At 34.4% G+C, this 21063-nt stretch overlaps 2 protein-coding genes across 2 annotated transcripts; both read right to left on the bottom strand.

The window, feature by feature from the left end:
- Positions 1-541: 541 nt before the first annotated feature.
- On the bottom strand, positions 542-2090 carry C15H7.4 (PH domain-containing protein). Its single transcript, NM_066735.4, has 6 exons — positions 2006-2090; positions 1812-1945; positions 1498-1665; positions 1226-1444; positions 911-1061; positions 542-866 (listed from the first exon to the last, which is right to left on the bottom strand). The coding sequence occupies exons 1-6, from the start codon at positions 2045-2047 to the stop codon at positions 597-599; spliced, it is 984 nt and encodes a 327-aa protein (NP_499136.1). The 5' UTR covers positions 2048-2090; the 3' UTR covers positions 542-596.
- A 7387-nt stretch (positions 2091-9477) lies between these two features.
- Positions 9478-13829, bottom strand: C07A9.9 (uncharacterized protein). The gene is made up of 4 exons (NM_066736.8): positions 13553-13829; positions 11311-11463; positions 10609-10698; positions 9478-10017 (listed from the first exon to the last, which is right to left on the bottom strand). The coding sequence occupies exons 1-4, from the start codon at positions 13715-13717 to the stop codon at positions 9871-9873; spliced, it is 555 nt and encodes a 184-aa protein (NP_499137.2). The 5' UTR covers positions 13718-13829; the 3' UTR covers positions 9478-9870.
- Between the last annotated feature and the right edge of the window lie 7234 nt (positions 13830-21063).

The following is a 21063-nucleotide window of genomic DNA, read 5'->3' on the forward strand; positions in this document are numbered from 1 at the left end:
TCTTCAAGAAATTGAATTTTCGGTGGGAAGGCTACATTCCACAAGTTGTCATCTGCGATAAGAATGGTAACGAGAGAGATTGGGGTGATGCACTACAGGAGATTTTGGCTAATGTTGTTTGGAGGGGAAAGAAGTGAAACATCGAGTTATCCCGGATCTTTTGAATCAGAACTCTTTTTTATTTGCAACTCGAAATAAATGGCATGTATTGAATTATTTTTGTTTGTTTCAAGAACGCAATAATGTTACTACATATATTAAAGTGGGCCTCAACTGTACGTCATCTAGAGCCTAGAAAGGCCGTCCGTTGTTGGCCACACAAAGTAAGTAGGCGGGCACGAAATAGGCGAGTAGGCTTGTAGGCAATAAGACATGAAGTATTTAGTAAATTATTTATAAACTTTTGGTAAAGAAGTTCATGAAGTTCCAGATTTAAAACTACTAAAAGAAAACGATTTATTCAAAAAGTAGTGTTCTATCACTTATGTGATTATTATCCTAAACTGTACGTAAAGTAGAGTAAAAGTACGAAAAAATGAGAGAAGTATTTTATTCTGATAGTGAGAAAAAGAATAAAATCAATATCAAAGTTCAGATCAAGAAATCTTGATAATCCCTGCATTCTCTACGGCCTTCTTCTTTTCAGGAACTTCAATCTCAACTGAAGATGTCGTCACAGTCTTCTTATTGTCTTCTTTACCAGGTGTCAATCCGCCATTACCTGCATCTGGAGTTGTTGTTGGAGCTGGCTTCACGATCTTCTCATTCAACTTGTTCTTCCCATCCTTTAAGGATGTTTCAGTTCCCTTCTTTTTCTCCTTTTTAATCTTTTCTTGTTCTCCATTGTCAGGCTCGGAATTCGTACGCTTAAACAATTAAATTATAAATCTAAAAAACAATAAAAGAGTACCTCTGGTTCATCTTTCGTTGGAGCTGGTAGATCTTGTGACTGCGTCGTAGCTAATGTTTTGGCTTCTTTCCGTTTCCGTGACTCAGACAATAGAGGTTTTGTGACAGTTTTTGAAGGTGTCTTTTTCACGTTTCTGTCCGATCCCTTCTTACTGAAAGTATATTAAATTGGAAAAGGAGGGATGTTATTAGGGACAAAAAGGGACGTCCCGTGCGACAGCGGACTACAACCGGATAAATAACCGGACAAATGGTTTGCCCGATATTTTCCCGCTGTTCCCGGAACTCCCCGTATGCTCATAACAGCCTCACTCACTTCTCAACAGATTTATCTCCACCATTGGGAACTACTTCCTTCTTCTTCTCGTTTGATCCTTTTTCTGATGGTGCAACGTATCCTTCTCGTGATCCTGTATACACATTTGTATCTGGTTTATCTGTCAGATCTGATTCTATAGTAGGAGAGGTTGTTGCTTCTTGATTTTGAAGCGGTGTTTTTATGTGAGTTTCGTGAGTCAATGATGTGAAATTCCCGCTGAAAATTGCTTTCTTTTTCATTAAAAGTGAAGCAATTGGATGTGAACGTACCTGACCAAGGCAGTCACAAAACAGTTTGCAGTAGATCCGATTGGTTTGAACGTGAGTTTCAATCCTCTTTCTGTCACCAAATTCACCAAAAAATCTCCTGCTTTCTCGCAGATTACTCCCATACTTTTCAATTCGTGAAGGGGATACATTTGGCCAATCAGAGGTTGTCTGGAAGCACATATTTTACATATTAAATGGAAATACATATAGTCATTCCCTGCATAGATATTCGAAGGTGTGACTGGTACACTTCTCCCCGCCGGGCGTGTAGCGTACCCCCTTAGAATGCAAATTGCCAATTTTTTCAAACTCACGAGTAAATGAAGATTTTTCCAGCCGGCTCACCATCCACTTTGACCAGAATCGCCTTTTGTTGTTCCCATTTCGATCTTCCTATCTTTACCTCTACTTGACAACATCCCGAGTTCGGAAGCGAGCACAGAGAATTCTGAGTTTTTTTTAAATGAAAAGAAATGTTACTCGCTTTATCCAAGAAAAAGAAACGTACCTGCTCTGGCAGTGAAATGTATTTTGGTTTCACCGAGCACATAGTTTGTTATGAATATTTTAAGAATATTTAAAATTGTGAAGATATCGAGAAATGTTCTTAATTTTTATGAAATTGGGGGGGGGGGGGGTATAAGGACGGAAAGGCTTTTTAAATAGAAAAACAGAAAGTTCACGCAAAACATAGTTAAAATTTAAATTTTTTAAACAAGTTATCTTCTAAATGAAAGCGTTTTCAGGGCCGATAGACAAGGAGGCAAACGCTACACAATTTGAAATTTATGATACCGTGAGTTTTTATCTGTATCGAAACCTCAGTGTGTCAGTTATTTGAAAACATTTGAGAGAAAGTTACAGATTACCCTGAAAGTTGAAAAACTCTTTCTTCTGAAATTTCAGATTCATGAAATAGGATAATTATAGTTTAAATCCCTCGACTCTAAATTTATCTATTAGTATATTCTTCCGTAATTTCTTGTTCTCAAACTAAAGATCAATTGTTCAGGAAACCCGTTCTGAATAGTTTTTCTTTGCTTTTCTTACACATTGCAACAATTGTTATCTACTCCTACTCCGAATGTTTGTTCTCCACTTGTCTATTGACCGTTAGTCTTTCTAACATCACATAGTTAAGATGACATAAAATGGCTTCATAAAAATGTTGTCTTTTTGTTTGTTTGGTGATTTTTTCGCCTACGATTTATAGACTGATCTAATAGAATCCGTTTACATTCACAAATAAAAAACGAAACGGAAAAAAGTGATTCTTCATAAATACCAGATTTGAAATGAAATTTTATCAGAAAGCTGCTGCTAAAATAATCAAATATCATAGTAACACTTCAAAAAAATCATTTAACATTTTTTAAGTTACATTCAAAAATGGCAATTACTCAATTTTCACCTATTCGGCTAGGTGGTACGATTTTTTGAATTTCGATTGTGTTTTATTTATCTGTATTCAATCAAACGTCGTAGTATATGATTTGAAGCATTGATCAAGTTCAAATTTTTCAATAATTTGGCAGTGTGCCGAAAACTTTGACTGAAAATGTCAAAAAAAAACCTGAAACACTTCAGTTTCTATTTGGATATGTAGAATTTTTGACATTTTTTAAAAAGTATGTTTCAAAAAATCCCCATTCACGCTGCATTATCTCAAACAATTAGGATCATAGCTTCCAATTTTTTCAGATAAGAATGATTTGAAATGGCTTGTCTTTTGAAGATGGAACAACAATTTTAGAATTTTCAAAGAATTCAATCAAAGTTTTGAAAACTTTTGAGCTTCGCTCGACTTCTAAACTTATATCATCTGAGTTTTCACCACTGTTTTTTTTCGATAATTGAATATTTTAACATAATTAAAACGGTTTTAAACAATATTTCATCTATTACAGTTTTTCTTGAAACGAAGTGATATCCAAACTGCCATGCCATACTGAGAAATGTTTGATTGTCCAAAATATTCAATTCGATGTTATTGTTAGTAAACTTTCTCATCAAAAAGAGCAGTATTTTCTGGTAAATGTCACACAAAAAATCGACCTGAATATTTTCGTTTTTCATTACATGAATTGTTATTTTAAATAAATTACGTGGTTTAGAAATGTTTGATTATCTTTAAAAGACAACCGATTTTTTTTTGTTACAATCAGAAAACTCCACAGCCATAACTTCTTTCTGATAACTTAAATTTGAGAGCTGTAAAAAATTGGAAATTTTCAGATTAATTCCCTATTTGTTCGAGATCTATTAAATTTTTCATTTTGTAGATATTTTAAGCGCTCCCTACGTATCTGTGAAAACATGTCATTTCGAAAATATAAAAATTTTGTAACTAGTCGTCAATCGTAGAGGACATTTCACTCCAACCTTGACAAGAACACCTTCCTCCACATGGTCCCCTATCATCTTCACCAAAGTACGACTTATTAATGCCTTTTTGTCTAGACACAGCTGTCGCTTTCTCTGTGACCCTACCGAAAAAAAAAACTATTTTAGTAGAATAAAAAGAAAAATAGTGGGATTTGTCTGATGCCCAGAAAACACGAGAAATCGTTGATGAAAAACCAAGCGCTGTCTGCTCCTGCTGTTTTTTTTTTTTTGAATGACATCAAACATCATGGCTCTAAAACAAATAAATGATCTGAACAAGAATTTATGAATCTTATGAAAAAGTAAATTTTCAGCAATTTGCCGATTTGTCAGAATATTTAATTTTTGACAGATTGCCGATGATCAATTTACCGAAAATATTTTAAAGGGATTTTTAATAAAAAAAGTACTTGTAACCAGGGGTGCCGGACAATTGCAGTTCGGCAATCGAATTTTCGGCTATTGCCGAAAATTCACAAAACCGGCAATTGCCGAAATTATCGATTGGAAATTAGAATTTCCGGAAATATACATTTGATACTTTTTGTATGTTTAGGAGCCTTTAATCTATTATATTATAATGAACCATTTCAATTTCCGAAATATAGTTAGTACGAAAAAATGCCGAAAATGTCCATCAATCGGCAATTCCAGCAATTCCAGCAGTTTTGGCAATTGCCGAAATTGCTGATACCCCTGCATGCAACTATGTGTTTTTGAATTTTTCCGCGTTTTTTTTTTGTTTTTAAATTTTTTCGCGTTTTCTTCAAATATTTTCATGGAATTCATTTACAGTTCTAGGAAAATTTATATGATGCCTTTAGTTTTGCAGTTTAAAAAAGTGAAATTTCAAAAAAATATTGCACAACCACAATTTGTATAAAAATTTCCGAATAGTTAAATTTGCCAAAACCTGATAACGGCAATTTGCAAAAATTTCATTTGCCCCCTAGGACACACAGTTTTTTAATTAATCTCCCCAAAATAGGAGTATACTCCCTCCACATGATTTTTAAATGGCATATTCGGGATTAGACATGTTTCATTTGGACACCAAATCGGATTATCTTGAATGGATCTGCTTATTTCAGGAAGTACGTCAAAGCTCTTTATGAATAGCGTTCTGTGGCCTGAATCTAAGATCACTGAACATTTTGAAAAGATTAGCATTTAATGGTGGAGTAGTGGGGATTTACTCTAAATACGCACATTCCAAAAGGTCCAAAAAGGCCGAAAAATATATAAAACACCTGAAAATTTTTGGGATTTCTAAAAAAGTGTTAGAACTCTTAGAAAAAATTAGTTTAGCAATCGAAAAAAACCGAGTTTTAGAATTTTTGCCAATCGCCAAACTACAATTATCGTTTTCAAAAATTATTTTGAAACAAAAAAACTCAAAAATAAGCAAAAAACTTATTTTTACTATATGTAGCAGGCTTTTTTGTAAAAAAAATAAATAATTTTCCTTCACAACTCAGAAAATTCTACAGAGATTTTATATTCTGAGTTTTGGAAATTTTAAAGACAATTATAAAGTAGCCGAATTTGTAAATTTTCGAAATTTTAGATTTTTCGGGTGCCTGAGGACCCCTATTTTATTAATCCAAGTGAAGAAAATCTCTATTTCACAGAATACCATAATATTTTTAGATTCCGATTGCAAATTTATATTTGACTAACTATAAATATATTTAAAATTTTTTGTACATTCATAAATTTGTATAATTATTTTTTGTGTGCCCTGCTCCCCTCTATTATTATTTCTTTAAAAAACATGAGATACGTTGAATATTCGTCAACTCGAAATGTCAAGTTTCAGCAATTATAGCCTTGAGTTGGACACTTGATGTTTCGACATCAAAGTACGGAATATTTTATAACTTTTTCTCTGTTTTGATGCGACGAGGAGTGCAGGTGAAAATGAAATATCAGACAAGAAGTGATGGAAAAATATTATTTTTGTTGATTAATTCAGAAGTGTCTTGAAGAAAACGTTTCACAATAAATGCTACGAGAAAGTTTGAATTAAACATTTCAAAAGTTTAGGATTTTTTTAAAACAATCAGGCTACAGCATAGGCTTAGGCGGGAGATCCAGTAACAAAAAATTATAAGAAATTGGTCCGAAATAAATTTGGACTTATCTCCCATCACATATATATATATATTTTTGAATTTTTAGATTTTTTTGCGAGTTCTTCACACTGTTTTAAATCAAAAGTATTCCTATATTTTGGTGTTTTGAGAAAATCCGTAAGACCCCATATTTCTGGCCCATTAGAAAACCGATATTGTACTGTACTCGTAGTTAAATCTGTCGAAACACATATTTTTGAAAATACAGTTTTTTTCAAGTTCCCTTTTCCCCCACTTTCCCGACGGAGGCACTTTTGCAGCTCGTAAAACGAAAAAGCCATTTCAGAATTGAGCACAGCAGCGACACTAGACACTCGGTTCCCGTCTAGACAGACTGATCATTCAAGAAAAACTGGAGAGCAATGTGTGCTCAGAGAGCAGTAGCAGAAGCGAGCAGGGTGCCCTTTGACGCCGTCCGTCCACCATCTGTTTACAAATGCAATCCGAACTCTAGACGTCGCTGATTCTGTGAACTTTGCTTAACAAAATGCCGAATTTTTGTGAATAACAGGAAAGATTATTTCATTGCTGGAAAACAAAATCACCCTCTGGCCCGGAAAACGTGTCTGAAAAATGTGCAAAATATTAAAGAAGGAGTATTGTCAATTGGAACATACTGAAAACTGTAGTTTATCTTTGAAATTTGAATTTCGCGGACAAATTATATTACACGGGAATTCAAATTTAGTTTTTGTGTTTTGATTGTACACATGCTCATTGGAATCGCTTTCTAAATTTTTTGAATTTTTTTACTATATATACTTGGAGCAACTGCCCATTTCGGTACTATCATCCAGTAGTATGAATTAATAGTGTAGAAAATAATTTGAATTATTTAAAAATGATATAAAAGGTTCTCAAATATTGTCTGAAAGTTTTTATTTTCGGAAAAAATGAATATGTTAAAATTATTTTGGTTTTTAAATCCTTTCAAAGTTTTAAACATACACATAATAAGTTATTTTCAGATAAATTACATTTTTTCAACACTTTTACCTTTCTTCAAAGCCCCATGGATCCCAAAGACTTTTAAGAGTTAGCATATATTTTGTGGCAGAATATTTAGTTTTTTGTAAGAAAATTACCTACGGAATGTTAAAATGTTTTACACCGAATCGTGTTAAGCTTAAAATTTTCAAATTTTCGAAATATAGTTAAGTTTTAAAATTGCCGAAATTTCCACCTATTGGCCATTTCGGCAATTTCAGCAACTTCCGAAATTGCCAAAAATTCCCCATTTTCAAACATTTCCGATTACATCTCACCTGATAGGAACAGATTAACTATTTAATATCCTGTAGATTATGCAAACGCCGACACAAAGATTAATTGCTTAAATTCCTCCGAGGCTTTGTATTTCCAAATTATACAGTAGTCCCCCGAAGATTAAATACATAATAATCATGGACAAGATTATAGTCGATCTTTTGATCTTCAACAGCTGTGTCTCATCTGTGTCTTTCTTAATTGTCTTCATTATTACGATCATCGGAACAGTCTGCACTTATCTCCGTCTCCTTCTCTCTCATTCTTCAGATGTCTTCCCGCCGTTCCTCTTCACCGTCTTCCTTGTGTTCTGAACCGATTTGAAATGAGACGAAGAACGAATAAATGAAAGGAAAGGAGGCGATTGTCTAGACACATTTTCTTCCCCTTCCGAACACATAGAACAACCATTTCCATTTTCCATGACCAGCAAAACAGTGACAGGGCTCCAGATAATTTATGTATTTTGTATTCGTACAACGCCAAACCAGGAAGTCAATTTGTTCACATGCAAATCTAACAGAAATTCAAATATTGTTATCAGAAGTCCATTGGGTTCATACAGAAAAGTAGTTTTGAGGATTCTCATTCAAATTTCTAATGATGTTAGAAGTTCGAGGTTCTTACGAGAATTTGCTCGAAATGTACAAACCTATTTGTTGAGCTGTGCCTGTCTTCCCAAAAAGTTTTGTATATAAGTTCCACGAACAAAAAATTAATTTTAAAATTTTGGAAATATGCAAATGTTTCCAAGTATTTATTATTGAAAATTCCTTTTTCTCTTTTCGTTCTGAGCTTCGAAAATTGCGGGAATTTTTCTCACTTAAAAAATTCTTCGAGTAATCCTATTATGTTTCCCTCGGAGTCAGACCCTTCTTGATGTTAAACTGAAACAAAAGCCCAACTTGATTAAACTTATGCCATTTGAGTTGAACAAGCCAGTCTTTTGTAGGAAATGTAGCCAAGGAAATGATGCAGGTGGTTTTGCCTCGAGATAACCAAAAAATCAAAGCTATCACACGTGGGTGCACGAACAATTGTCTGAGAAATTGTTATTTTCATATATATTAAACTTCATCTTTTGGTTTTGTTTGTACGGGGAGATTGATTTTAGTGAGACGGATATTTACCATATTTATTCTTTTAGTATTGTACCCTATTGTTTAACTTTGACAGCCTATACCTCAGTTATCGTTTGTTCTTTTATTGATACGTTTGAATATCAGGCGGGGCAATATTAATAGAAGAAATACGGCACTTACGGTACTTATCTAGTGCTATGATGTTTTGATTGAAAAATATTTACATGGACTCCTAAGGGAAACAACTCATAAAAGTCTTATACCAAAGGTTACAGATTTAAAAGCGTGCCCTCTACCAGTCAGTTTGCAGAAAGACAGACGTCCACAATTCTTTTGAACTTCAAATTACTACTTCACTTTCAGTAAGCCCCCCGTCTGAGACTCCTTGGGGGAAACAAGAACTACGGTAGCCCAGTGAGTGGCGCAAATCGAAGCTCATTAGAAAACACGTTGCTTCTCGGTTCTCCCTTCATCTTTTTGTGCGTGTCTGCAGTACGTGCTGCTGTTGCTCAAAACGCCATTAGTCGAACTCTATGGACTTTGGCCCTTTTTCTCATTCTTCCGGTGGATCTGTTCCCCCCGTCGCAACATGAGAAATTGGAGAAAAGGATAGAATTAGATGTATGTTTGTTGGTCACATTCTAGACACGAGCACTTTACACAATGGTCCTGAGACCTGCTAGACCTGAGTAGAAATGCAGAGAAAAATTTGAAGAGTCTAGTTTGTCTGAGAGTTCACACGAAAAGTCTTGGGAGAAAACTATTGGAAACTGTAAAATTATCTGGGAAAAATAATTTTTTTCAAAATTTTTAGTCAAAGTATTGGATAATTGCAGAGAAATTCGGAAAAAATATTTCAAGTAGAATGTTAGAGAAAATAACATTTCGTCAAAAATACCAAACATCATAATTAAAAACTCAATTAGAGGTTTTGGAATTTGCTTCTGCAAATTTGAAAAATCATAAAAAATTTATAGCTTCTAAAATGTTTTTTTGAATATTCATATTTGGTATTTCGATACTGTATTCTGCCATTTTTTAATGAATCTCCCACGAAAAATTTCTGATTATAATTTCCTATTGGAAATTTTCTGAAACACAGAAAACTGAAAAATAAAATAATAATTTATTTGTTGAATGATCTATGGGGATCTATCGACCGCGAGCAGTCAAAATAAATTATTGAAATAATAAAAAATCGAATCAAAATCAACCGAGATAAGGAAAGGGATGGGATGATGATGAGAGGGCAAATAAAAAGAAGAAGACTATTCTAGCCTAAAATACACCGTGAATTTAAGAGATTTCCAATACCGAGACAATGGGATTTTTTGAAGAAAGAAGAACGTTTGTGGGAAAGAAAAATACCGAATCGTTGCATAAGCCGTTAAAAAAGATGACTTGTTACCGAGATACCCTTCAGAATTCTCGCTAACAAGCCAAAATGACAGTGTGAATTTTGGGCGGGAAGGGAATATTGTACAAAACAGGAACAAAAAAGTATATTACAGTGAGCTTGAAGATTCAAATCCCTTATTCACTTGTCCTCCACCCATCATGGATGTCGTGTAGTCACAAAGTGAAATTGAATGTTCAGCGTTAACCATAGGGACCATAGGGGCTGGGCAGTTCTCGTCGTGTCCTTCACTTGTCTGAAAATTGCAGAATTGAGTTATAGTCTTCTATTTTTTGATATTATCTATGTAAAAAGCAGGAAAATTATTTAAAACCGCTTGTACATATAGTGCACAAGTGTCTAAATATCATAGTAATAGTTTTGAAAATTTGGCAATTTACCGAAACTTTTGAAATGTTTCATTATGGTATTTGGACGTGGAATTAAACAAAGTCCCCACTGTCAATTTTCCATTTTAAAAGTACTCTTCTGTAACATCATCAATCGCATTTTGGGCACAATCTAGCCAGAGCCACAAATTAGCGGAAGTAATGCTTCTCACTCTTTCTCTCGCTTCTTGTGCTCACGTAGCGTCTAGCTCACTTTTTTATATGTCAGCAATATCAAAACACATTTTAAATGAGCGAATCCAAGAGATCAAATAATCAAGAATCATTGACTCATAATAATAATAATAATACAGCTACTAATAACATTATTTTTCACATTTCAAAAAAAAAATTTATATACGACACAGATAAGCATGTGGAAACGAACAGCGCGGTGTTTGGAGAAGCCGTGATTTTGCAATTTTGAATACTAGAAATTGCAGTAAATAAAAACTAACCAGTCGACGTTTCCGCCGTGTCAATGAAGATATATTGCGGAAGCATTGTGGACATCGTGCATATAATGGACCGCTTTTGTAGTCTTTAATCTGAAAAAAAATGTTCAGTGAGCTTCAAATAACTTTGTTTCAATGGTCCCTTCTTTAAACCCATTCCAACATCTGGACCTCTAGACACATCAATCTCGTATCTCGTAGACGAGTAGGCGGAAAGAGCACAGAGATGTGATCATGATGTGTTAAGAAGAAAAAGAAGAAGAAGAAGTTGGAATGGGGAACAAATTCGATTTTTGGCTAGGAGAAGAGGAGCAGCGCCAAGTGCTCAAAGAGGAGGAAGGACCAAAGTTCCTTTGAAGCGACGGCGCATCACGAGGCATGCTTCATCTTTTTTGCAAGAAATTCAATAAATTTTTTGTTGCAAAGCTTGGTGAAGGATGAATAAGTAAATATATTAGTTCTACAACAACACCTTCCCTTAATCCTCAGAAGCTATGAGAGAATGTGTTGATAATATAATGTTTTAATGATCGGCAGCTGGTGCGAGACGGACTGTAGACTTTGATTGTGTGATTCGTTTTATAAACAAACACCCTTGAGACGCACACACACACACCCTTACGCACAATATAGTCTAGTCTGCATCTGGACTGTCTGATCGGTATTGCTTTGATTCTATTGATATCTACACCCTCCGGAACTTACCGAATCACGTATCATTTCGTAGCAGCAATGTTTGCATAAGGAGGAATGATCCGAGCAATCGTCACCCATCCATCGGCCTTTTCTTTTCATACAAAAATGACATCTTTCAGAGTTTGGAACATCATCATCGACGTATTGATATTCAGTGTGCGACTGGAAAAAATTTTATATTGAAAACAATTTTAAAGAGTCAAAATTATTCTTTTTTGTTGCTTTTTCAGGACCAAACCGATTAGATATGTAATTTTATCAAAATTCGATTTTTTTCAGCCAATAGAATTTCCATCCGTTTTGTGGCAGTTTAATAATTTTGTTCATAGATATGTGTAGTCTTTGTCACATCTCAAAAAGTAAAAGAGATTGCTCATTGGTTCCCCCCGCCAATAACTTTTTCCCTTCCATCATTATATGTTTGAGTATGTGAAAAAGTCCTCATCATCTCTCATCTCATCCTGTCTGTTTCTCTATCTGTCTAGACACAACAAGAATAAGAAGAACCGCAACATTCTCAACATTTGAGCGACGCGCCCCTGCTGTTTGGAGGCAGCAGCAGTGCGACAACTAGAGAGTATGCAATGTTCCAGGAGATTCAGAAGCAGTTGGACGGTGAGATGAACACGAATATACAGATAGTATGAGTGAAAGAAAAAGAGACACATACACATACTGACGTCGTTTTTGGTCTTCTAAGAGGCGCCGCGACTATATTCGTATTGTGCTGCCAGGAGAAGAATGTTGCAAGTTTAGGAGTCTAGACTAGACACATAAAACAAAAAAAACCAGGGAAGCGACTCGGAGCACACACAAAACTTGATCTTTAGCTCGTGGGGCTTCTTGGAGAAACTGATAAGAGGGGAAACGAGTTGCGATAGTTTCGTGGCAAATAGTGTCTGAAAGCGCCTAGTTTATCGTTTATGACGTTGAGTGCACATTGGTGTTTTAGAGTGATTGTTTGTCTGTGCTCAATTCTTCTAGACAATTGATTTACTTACGCTTTAAATAACAAAAAGTGCGCTGATCGGGACCGGAAGTGAATTTTCATGGGAATTTCCTAATAGGAAGCACAGTTTTTTGTATAAATTATTATATACATACATGCAAATGTATGTATTTAAATTTTAAAATTCCAATTAGCAATTTGATTTTGCTGGACTTTGCCTAACTATAGTCAGCTATAGCTGAAAAAAGATGCAAATCCCTGTTTTTTGTAACAATCCAAAAATTCCGAACACGAACTATTCCGAGTTGTTGTAGTATTTGTATGATGTCTCTATCTCTGTGTCTCTTATTTACGTCACTCTCTCATCCCAGACAGACATGTGACTCAAAACCATGTCTAGGCCAAAGTGCTGCTGCTGAGACTGTCTTCCCTGTCTGCAGAGATTACTGTTTGATGTCATCTACAGTAGTCACGGAACTTTTTTTTTCAAAAAAAGTGTGCGTTGAAGCCAGAAGACAGATTTACGTCAGAGGTTTTGAGCTTTAATTAGACATCTTTTCATGTTTGCTTGATGAATATGAAATAGAGATAGAGAAAAAGAGTGGTATTGATTCAAGACATTTTCAGTCTAGACTTCGACTTTCTTGAAGTTTGAGGAAATCCAGTGATTTAAATGTTCAAAAAAAAGATTAGAAGAATTAATTTCTTAGCAGTTACAACAGTTTTTCATGAAAAATTGATCATCTACTCTTTGCCTGCCTCTTTCTGTCACTTTCTCCCGTACACCGGCGCCGAGAGCGCTTACAAACACATGTCACCACACAGGAAGGAGAGAAGAAACAAAAGAAAATGAGAGAGATAAATAGAGAAAGAAACAGAAAAAATAAATATAATAGCAGCGTCTCCTAGTACGATTCACTACAAAAAGATATAAAAAGGAACAACAAATATTTTGTCAGTTAAAAATAGTGTGATTAGACAAAATACGACTTAACGCATTTTCTCTATTAGCATTGCATCCTACTACTTTATTTTGGAATATTATTTCTCGGTTCTTCTTGAAGATATTGATTAATAATCAACTAAAAAACTCAAAAAAATAAAATAATAAAGTTTTTGTCAGTTGGCAACGTTTGTATAGGACAAAAGACAGCTGATATATAAGCTGTCAAAGCTTTAAAAGTGAAATTTAAAAAATTCTCAATTATAACTAGTATAACAAATTGCAATGACATTTTCCTATGTAAGATTTGAATTGACATATACTATATTTAAATATTTTTTTTTGAATAAAAAACTCACCATTCTCTCTTTAATAATTCTGATAATAGCATCCCTGCTCTCTTCAGTCATTGTCCAATTGCATTCAGTTACTTCAACGGTTCCAATTACATCGACGGTTTCTTCTGTTTTTGTACAATTTGTTGATGTAGTGGCTCGTGATGTAGATTGCTCAGTTGAAGACATTTCGTGGTAATCGAACCGATGACGGAGTCGATTTACTTTATTGCTCAGCCAACCCTGAAGCATCACTAAGAACGTTTTCGAGTCGACAGTTTATTTGTTGGCAACTGCAAAAAAATATGGATTTAAATAGGAATTATGAGATTTCAGAAAAAAACATTATGAATAAGATGAGAAGCCGTCGTGGAAAAATCTGTTTATAAAATCAAAATGAGCATCATCATGTGAGCTATGATATAGCTATAATAGTATGAGTAGTGAAAAAGTGCCAGACATGATATGTATTAATAGTAAATCAAACAAATAAACAGGTGGCAACAAACGTTTTCAATTTCAATGTGATGTTTGGTGATAAAGTTGTAAAGTGGAGGTGATAAGAGAGTACATTAAAAGTGGCGGGAATTACCCTTTTTCAAAAAATAAATATATTATGCAAAATAAAAATGAGACGCCTCACAAAAATGGACACGCAAAACGAGAAACGGGAGGAGGCGAGGAGACGACGAGGTATGGGAGGGCATGCAGTGTGTGGGGAGGAGGGCGGCGCCAAAACGAGGGGTCGGAACTCGATAGGGTCGGACACTGCAGCCGTCTAGACTCTGTCTGCGTCTCAATGTTCTCCTACTTCTCCACCGTCTCGTCGCTAAAGATTAATGTGTGTAGCCACCAACAAGCGGCCGGCGGGCGGGCATAGAAGGGGCATGGGACGGAATTGAGAGGCCCCGCTTGCTTTTTTTGGTGAGGCTGATCACAGTCTACACACACAGACAGGACACGACGATGAAGAAGACGTCGGTGTCTGCCTCCGTTGAGAGAATTTTTTGAGAATAAACATAGACGTCTGGAGGAGGGGCGAAATGCTGATAAACAAGTGGTCGTTGGTGTCAGAACTGTCTGGCGGATGAGAGAGCTCTGAAGACAGGAGACGTTGAGACAAAGATAGACTGAAAGTTCCTGTCTTTTGTTTTTAAAGTTTTTAAGAGTTTTTTAGAGATCTAGAAGACAGAAAATAGAAATATTGAACAGAGTCAGCTGATGATAGTAGACAGTGAATCACTGAACGTACTGTACAAAAGTGCTATGTGCCTTGTGTGAGGGAGAATGTGTAAATACGCAGGAAGAGAAGAAAAAGTGAAAGTGAGACACTTGTACTGTTCTAGAAAATAAACTGGAATTTATTTACCAAAACTGTGGATTCATGAATTTTCTGCAAATTTTGCAGAGTGCAAACTACCGTATTTGCCTTATGAGACTTGCACCACCACATGTTCTGAAAAATTCACCTTTCATTGGGCGGCGAACTTCTTCAGGAAATTTACAAAACTGCCCATTTCGATATATTAACTCAACTTTTTAAAATACAAACACATTTAGAAAAATAGAAAAATATTTGTTTCGAGAATGATTTCAAAAACCGCTTGAAAGTTATCATTTGTCAAAAAAATTAGAACAGTGGTTATTTGGCAAATTTGAGACAGTTTTTGAGATTATTTTTTCGAGTTTTTCTAATAAAAATCGTTATTTTTGAATAAATCATTTTTATAAATATATTTCTTCATTTATTTTAATTTTAAAAGGAAATGTTTCCGCTCAAATTATTGATAGCAGTTCTAGCGGTAAGCTTAACCATACTTGCAAGCTTTCAAATTTTCCTGATATTCGATATATAGAATACATATCTGTTTACTTGTACAAAAACAACACATGATGATCATATTCATATTTGAATACATCAAATATCAAAAAAAAAAGCTGTTTATCGGTATGAAACGTGATTTACAACTGTTCAGTACCGTATCCTCGATCATTTTCGCGTGGGAGGATAAAGGAATCACATATTCTCTCATGATTATGCAAATTTTATTTCCAGAATGTTTTTTTAAACATATTTCTATCAGTAAAAGTAGTTGGAGATATATAAAATTATTTTTCTACAAATGAATGAGCTCAATCAAGGAAAAACTCAAAATTTATTGGTCAATTGTTAGATTTTTTGCTCACAATTCAGAAATTCATAGCTCAAAAATAAAAAGTAATCTGCGAGAATTAAATTTCCAGATGTTCCTTAAAGTCTGAGTACAAAATCTACAATTTCAGGCATTAAAATATCAGAGCTCTGTGAAAAATTGTCGCATTTTCTTCTGTCCAAAACACAAAATCTATTCAGAGAACTGGTGTATCAGAAGACGGCTTCATTAAGTATCAAAAAACCGCATAATCTATGCGGATCAGTCTACAAGCACAAAGTACAAAATGTCTAGACATGTATCGAAGCGGGGAATTATATTTATAATGTGTATCAGTAGACTACTGATATCCGTTCGATGTTCAAGAAACTTACAACGTCATTCAAGTACATCCGATAAGGAGAATAATGTTATAGGGGTTGGAAATACTCAGAGGGATAAGCTTGAAAAATTGAGTCAAAAACGTAAAAATCTACAAAGCTGCCCATTCCGATATGATAACTCAACTTTTTAAAGTAAAAATAAATAATTTTAGAAAAACATTTGAATTTAGACCTTTTAGTTTTATTTAAAAAAATCGAACGAAATTTTAAAAACTGATTGAAAGTAGCCAAATCTTAACAGTTGTTCTTCGGCAAGTTTCAGGCAATTTTTGAGATTATTTTCAAGTCAACCAATAAATACAATTGTTATTTCCGAACTAATTAAATATTTTTCTAAACCTGCATATTTATTTTTATTATAAACGAAGAGTTATCATATCGAAATGTACAGTTTTGTAGATTTGGATAGGTCGTTCGCCGCCATTCCCTATATTGCAACTCAAGCATCTTCCAAAAAAATTTTCTACCAAATGTATCAGCTTGGCATAAAAACTACACACTTGGTTTAGAAGTTGACAACTCCTCGACAAAACTTTTTCAATTTTCATCCAACTCTTGCCAATTTCTTACCCAAGTTTAGAATCCCAACGATTGGCAGGAGTTGCATCAAAATTAGGCTGAACTTGAACTTGAAAAAGGATCGAGTTTTCAATCAGTCTTGCCAAAGTTCAGACAGAGTTTTCCAATTTCTACACTAAATTTATAGATTCTGAGCCAAGCTTGGGCAAAAAGTTACCTTCACTTTTTTGTAGCAGAACAACCCCCACCTGATATCACAGTAGCTTACTGAGTCCTCATGTTTACATCTCGAATTGACAGTGTAGTTGAAGAAGAAGACCAAACTTTCAAAAGTAGATCCCTCTGGGTTAAGCTTACTGGAAATGCTGCTCGATGGTCCGTGTACTTTTGTCTTGGAAAGCTTTGTAGAAGGAAGCGGAACAACATAAAACAACAAAGACGCAGCAGCAGCAGAAGAAGAAAAAGAAAAATAAACGGGATTAAAACTAGAAGAAGAACAAACCCGTCTAGACTGCATCAGACGTGGTCTCCTTTGCAGACAAGATGAGATGATCACACACACACATAGCTGAAAACAACTGCTTCTTCATTTTTCCCTCTCTCTTATTCCATGCCAGTTGAGTGATTTCCAGAGAGATGTCTAGACAGTCTGAACACCACACTTTTAGCTCCTCTAAACAAGTTGCAGAGAGTGGCAAAAGACGGCTCGGGCAAGTGTATCTAGTACGAATAAATTGTCTGGTTCTGTTTTGTGTACGTCAACATGAAAGTTTTGGATCGAAAATAGCTGTACACTACAAAACACGACGGGGGGGGGGTGCTTCTCCTATGTTCTAGATCTCTACAGTAGACAATCAAAACAATATCAAATTTCCGTTTTCCAGACAGTGTTTTTGTCTCGACAGCAGACATGTAGTATCAGCAAAGTTGAAAATTATGTCTAGGGGATTATTTTCCGCTCTTGGAAATTGTTCTTTATAGTCACAAATAGTTACAGTCTCGTGCATTTTCAACAACGTGAGAAATGGAACAAAATGGTTCCTGGTGAACCAATTCTATTTTCAAGTAACTCATTTCAAATTTAATAAACAATTTTCAAAAAATAACGATATCGGGATAAGACCCACCGATAGCACGCACAATACAACTATTATAATTTTAACCCAAAATTCAAGAACTTCAACTTTTGGAATCTTTTCTGAGTAATGATCTCTGTGGAGCCCATTACGATATGATAACTATTGTTTTTAAACAAAAATGTACGTAGAAATATAGAAAAATATTTGATTAGTTTAAACCAATATTGGAAAAATAATATCTTTGTACTGAAAATTTTGAGAATAATCTTAAAACCTACCTGAAACTTGCCAAAGAACTACTGTTAAAATGGTTCTAGCAAGGAATTTTTTTCGATGTTTCAGAAAAATGAAATGTTATTTTCAAACTAATCAAATATTTTTCTATACGTTTGCATATAGTTTAATTTTAAAAACTTGTTATCATATTAGAATGGGCAGTTTTGTTAATTTGCCGAGGAGATTTGCAGCCCATGTCTATTCCAAGGTAATCTCACATCAAGTGCAAATTTTTTTTAGTAAACATTTTTGGAAAGTACTTAACCACAAAAACCAAACAATGAATAATCGAAATAATCATTTCCAGACAGTGTATTTCCGGTTATTCTGCAGTTTTTAAATACGAATATCATTCTCTCCTACACAGCTCACGTCATTTGACAGTCTGTGTAAAGTCTGCGTTTCTCGAAAACTGTGCCAAATGCACTTTTTGGCAACAGATATCAAGTTCCGGACATCTACATCATGTGTTCAATGAGACAAAAAACAGTGTGGTTTGTAGAATTTTGTTACTATTAGTAAAGTTGTTTTTGATATCTCGAAAAAAATTCTTTAAAATTTGAAACAAAACTTTCAGGAAAGAAATTCGAGTCGGTTAACAAAACATGATAATAATGCCTGATATCTCCTGGCTTTCCGGTTTGAAAAATCCCCGGAAATTGAAAAAAAAAGAAGAGACTAATATTTGATCAGTTCAAATAATTCTCACAAATTGATCTTGCGGTTTTTTCGGTTTAGAATTCATCTGCCTTTTACTTAAAGATGGAGTAGCAATAATGGGAATGTCGCTTTAAAATATCCATAAAAACTTTAATTTTAGATATAAGAGAACTCACAAAAAAAACAGGTTAATAAAAATTTTCGACATTTAAAAAGCTATTCAATGAGATATTGCCTTATTTGAACCAATCAGCGAATAGCCGCGCCCATATTCAAACCAATTAGCATTTTCCACACTCCAATTGGTTGAAAAGTGAGCGAGCGAGTCGCTGATTGGTCGCTGATTAGTCTACATTTTGGAGGGAATTAAAACAAGTAATTGAACCAGAATTGAAAAAAACAGGTTTTCCGAGAATTAACTCTCTGTTTTCTTTTGTAATATTTTTTGAATTTCTGATTATTTTGGATATTTTGAAGCAAAAATACAAATATATTTTCAAACATACAAAAGTGTTTTTTGACTGATCATTTGAATACAAAAACATCACTTAAGACATATTACTCAACTGCCAATTTCTACCAAAAGGTGTGTCTTCAGACTTTCAGATCTTTAATTACATGGGTATGAGAATCTATTTTCAGAAATGTACTTTCAGAAACTTGATCGGTTTCTTGTGACAGACATGTTGTAATTACATATGGTTCTGTGGCTCAAAAAGTGCAGAAGATCATCTGTTTCTTGATGTCTGCTATGTTTTATAAACGCAGCTTTCGGAAACTGAGAATTTAGCCAAAAAATGTGAATGATCAAAATAATTATTTTTGTGGGTAGAGCAACTATAACAATTTTGACATGCCAGTTTAAAGACGCACGTTGATTTTTTGAGTGAGTCTCGCCGCGATCTCAGTCATAGTGATCGCTAAAGGTTACAAAATTTACAGATTTGTTAATTTGATGTAGAAGAAGAAAGTTTCTGTAATTTAAAATTCTGAAGTGCACTTGGAAAGTAAAGATTTATAGTACCATGTTTACGCGAACAGAATAAAATTTTAGGTTTTCCAAAGTTGACAGCTTCTCTGTAGTACAAAAATTGGTAGATGCGGAAAACAAAGTGGCATTTATTTATATTTTCCTTATCATATTCCCAAAACTTTTTCAAATGATGTCATACAAAATATTAAACCTATTTCTGTCTACCTAAGTAAAAACCACTGCTTAACACAGAAAATTGTTTTTCATCGTCCGTTGTTTTGATGATCGACTGGGGGTCTGCAATTCAAACGTCATTTACTTCAGTTATCCTGAAAAAAGGGGGCACTTGTCAGTGCCACCCCATGTCTTAAATGTTTTCAGCCCTGCAGAAGTAATAGTATTTATAATTAAGTGTGTTGACAAACAAAATTGTGTGTCCTGATCGTTTGATTCTACACACCTCTAGACATTTTCATCGGAACCTCCGACCAATTCTCATAGACCGAAATGTAAAGGGAGGGTGTCTAGACTCTTTTGGGTAACCAAATAAGATTGCAGCTGATAACCCGATTGTCTCGCCACTTATCAGCTACAACGATCTCAGTTTGTTTTTTTGGAAAATAAAATTTTGAAAAGGGAGACAAATCTTGAAAATGTTGCTTGAAGAAAATGGTTTAGAAAATGGGTTTTCGGTGAAATATGCTTTTAGAATTGGAAAACTTCCAGTCCGTTTTGGTAAATTGCCAAATTTACCTAAAAGTTTGGGTTTTCGAGCCATTTACAAGGAAATATTTTCCATTTACTCGCAGACTTCAAAACGAGATACATGCCATACAAAAAATACTTGTTGAAGAAATGTTACTGCTTTATTAATTTACATTTTTAAGCGAGAAATCTCCACTCTCAAGTCTAGAAAATAAATTTTAAGTGTACAACTCTGGGAACTTTCGGAAAAATGTTTTTTTTAATTCCAATAATTTTTCTAAATGCCTGCAAAAATATATTTTCTAAAGTAGTGAAACCCCGCACTGAAAAAAATTACAGAACAAATTTTAAAGCGCATATATTTTTTTAAAAATTAGCTTTTTTAATCTAAAAAGTTCCGAAAAGCAGACATGTAAATTTGTACTTTGTACACAAAGAAAAGTCAAACCCGGAAGAATAATATTTTTTGGAAGTATAAATATTTTTGATAATTTCCCCCGGATGTTTTTCTAGACCAATATGTGCTTGTATTATTTTCAATGTGAAGTACAGTTCTAATTTTTTCTTTGGAAAAACACTTTGATAAGTCAACCTGCGTGCAAAGAGCCAAGGGTTTTATTTTAAATTTTGAAGATAGTGTGATCTCTGAAAAATTTTCAAAATTCCAAATCATTATTAGATACTCGGCATTTAGTGCCTCCTTTCTCCCACCTTTTGAGGTCTTCTCACCTTCCGCTCACCTTTTTGCCACCTTCTCCCCACCTTTTGTAAAAATATCACAATTATT

The sequence above is a fragment of the Caenorhabditis elegans genome, chromosome III (genome assembly GCF_000002985.6).
Source record: "Caenorhabditis elegans chromosome III".
In the NCBI taxonomy this organism is placed as follows: domain Eukaryota; kingdom Metazoa; phylum Nematoda; class Chromadorea; order Rhabditida; family Rhabditidae; genus Caenorhabditis; species Caenorhabditis elegans.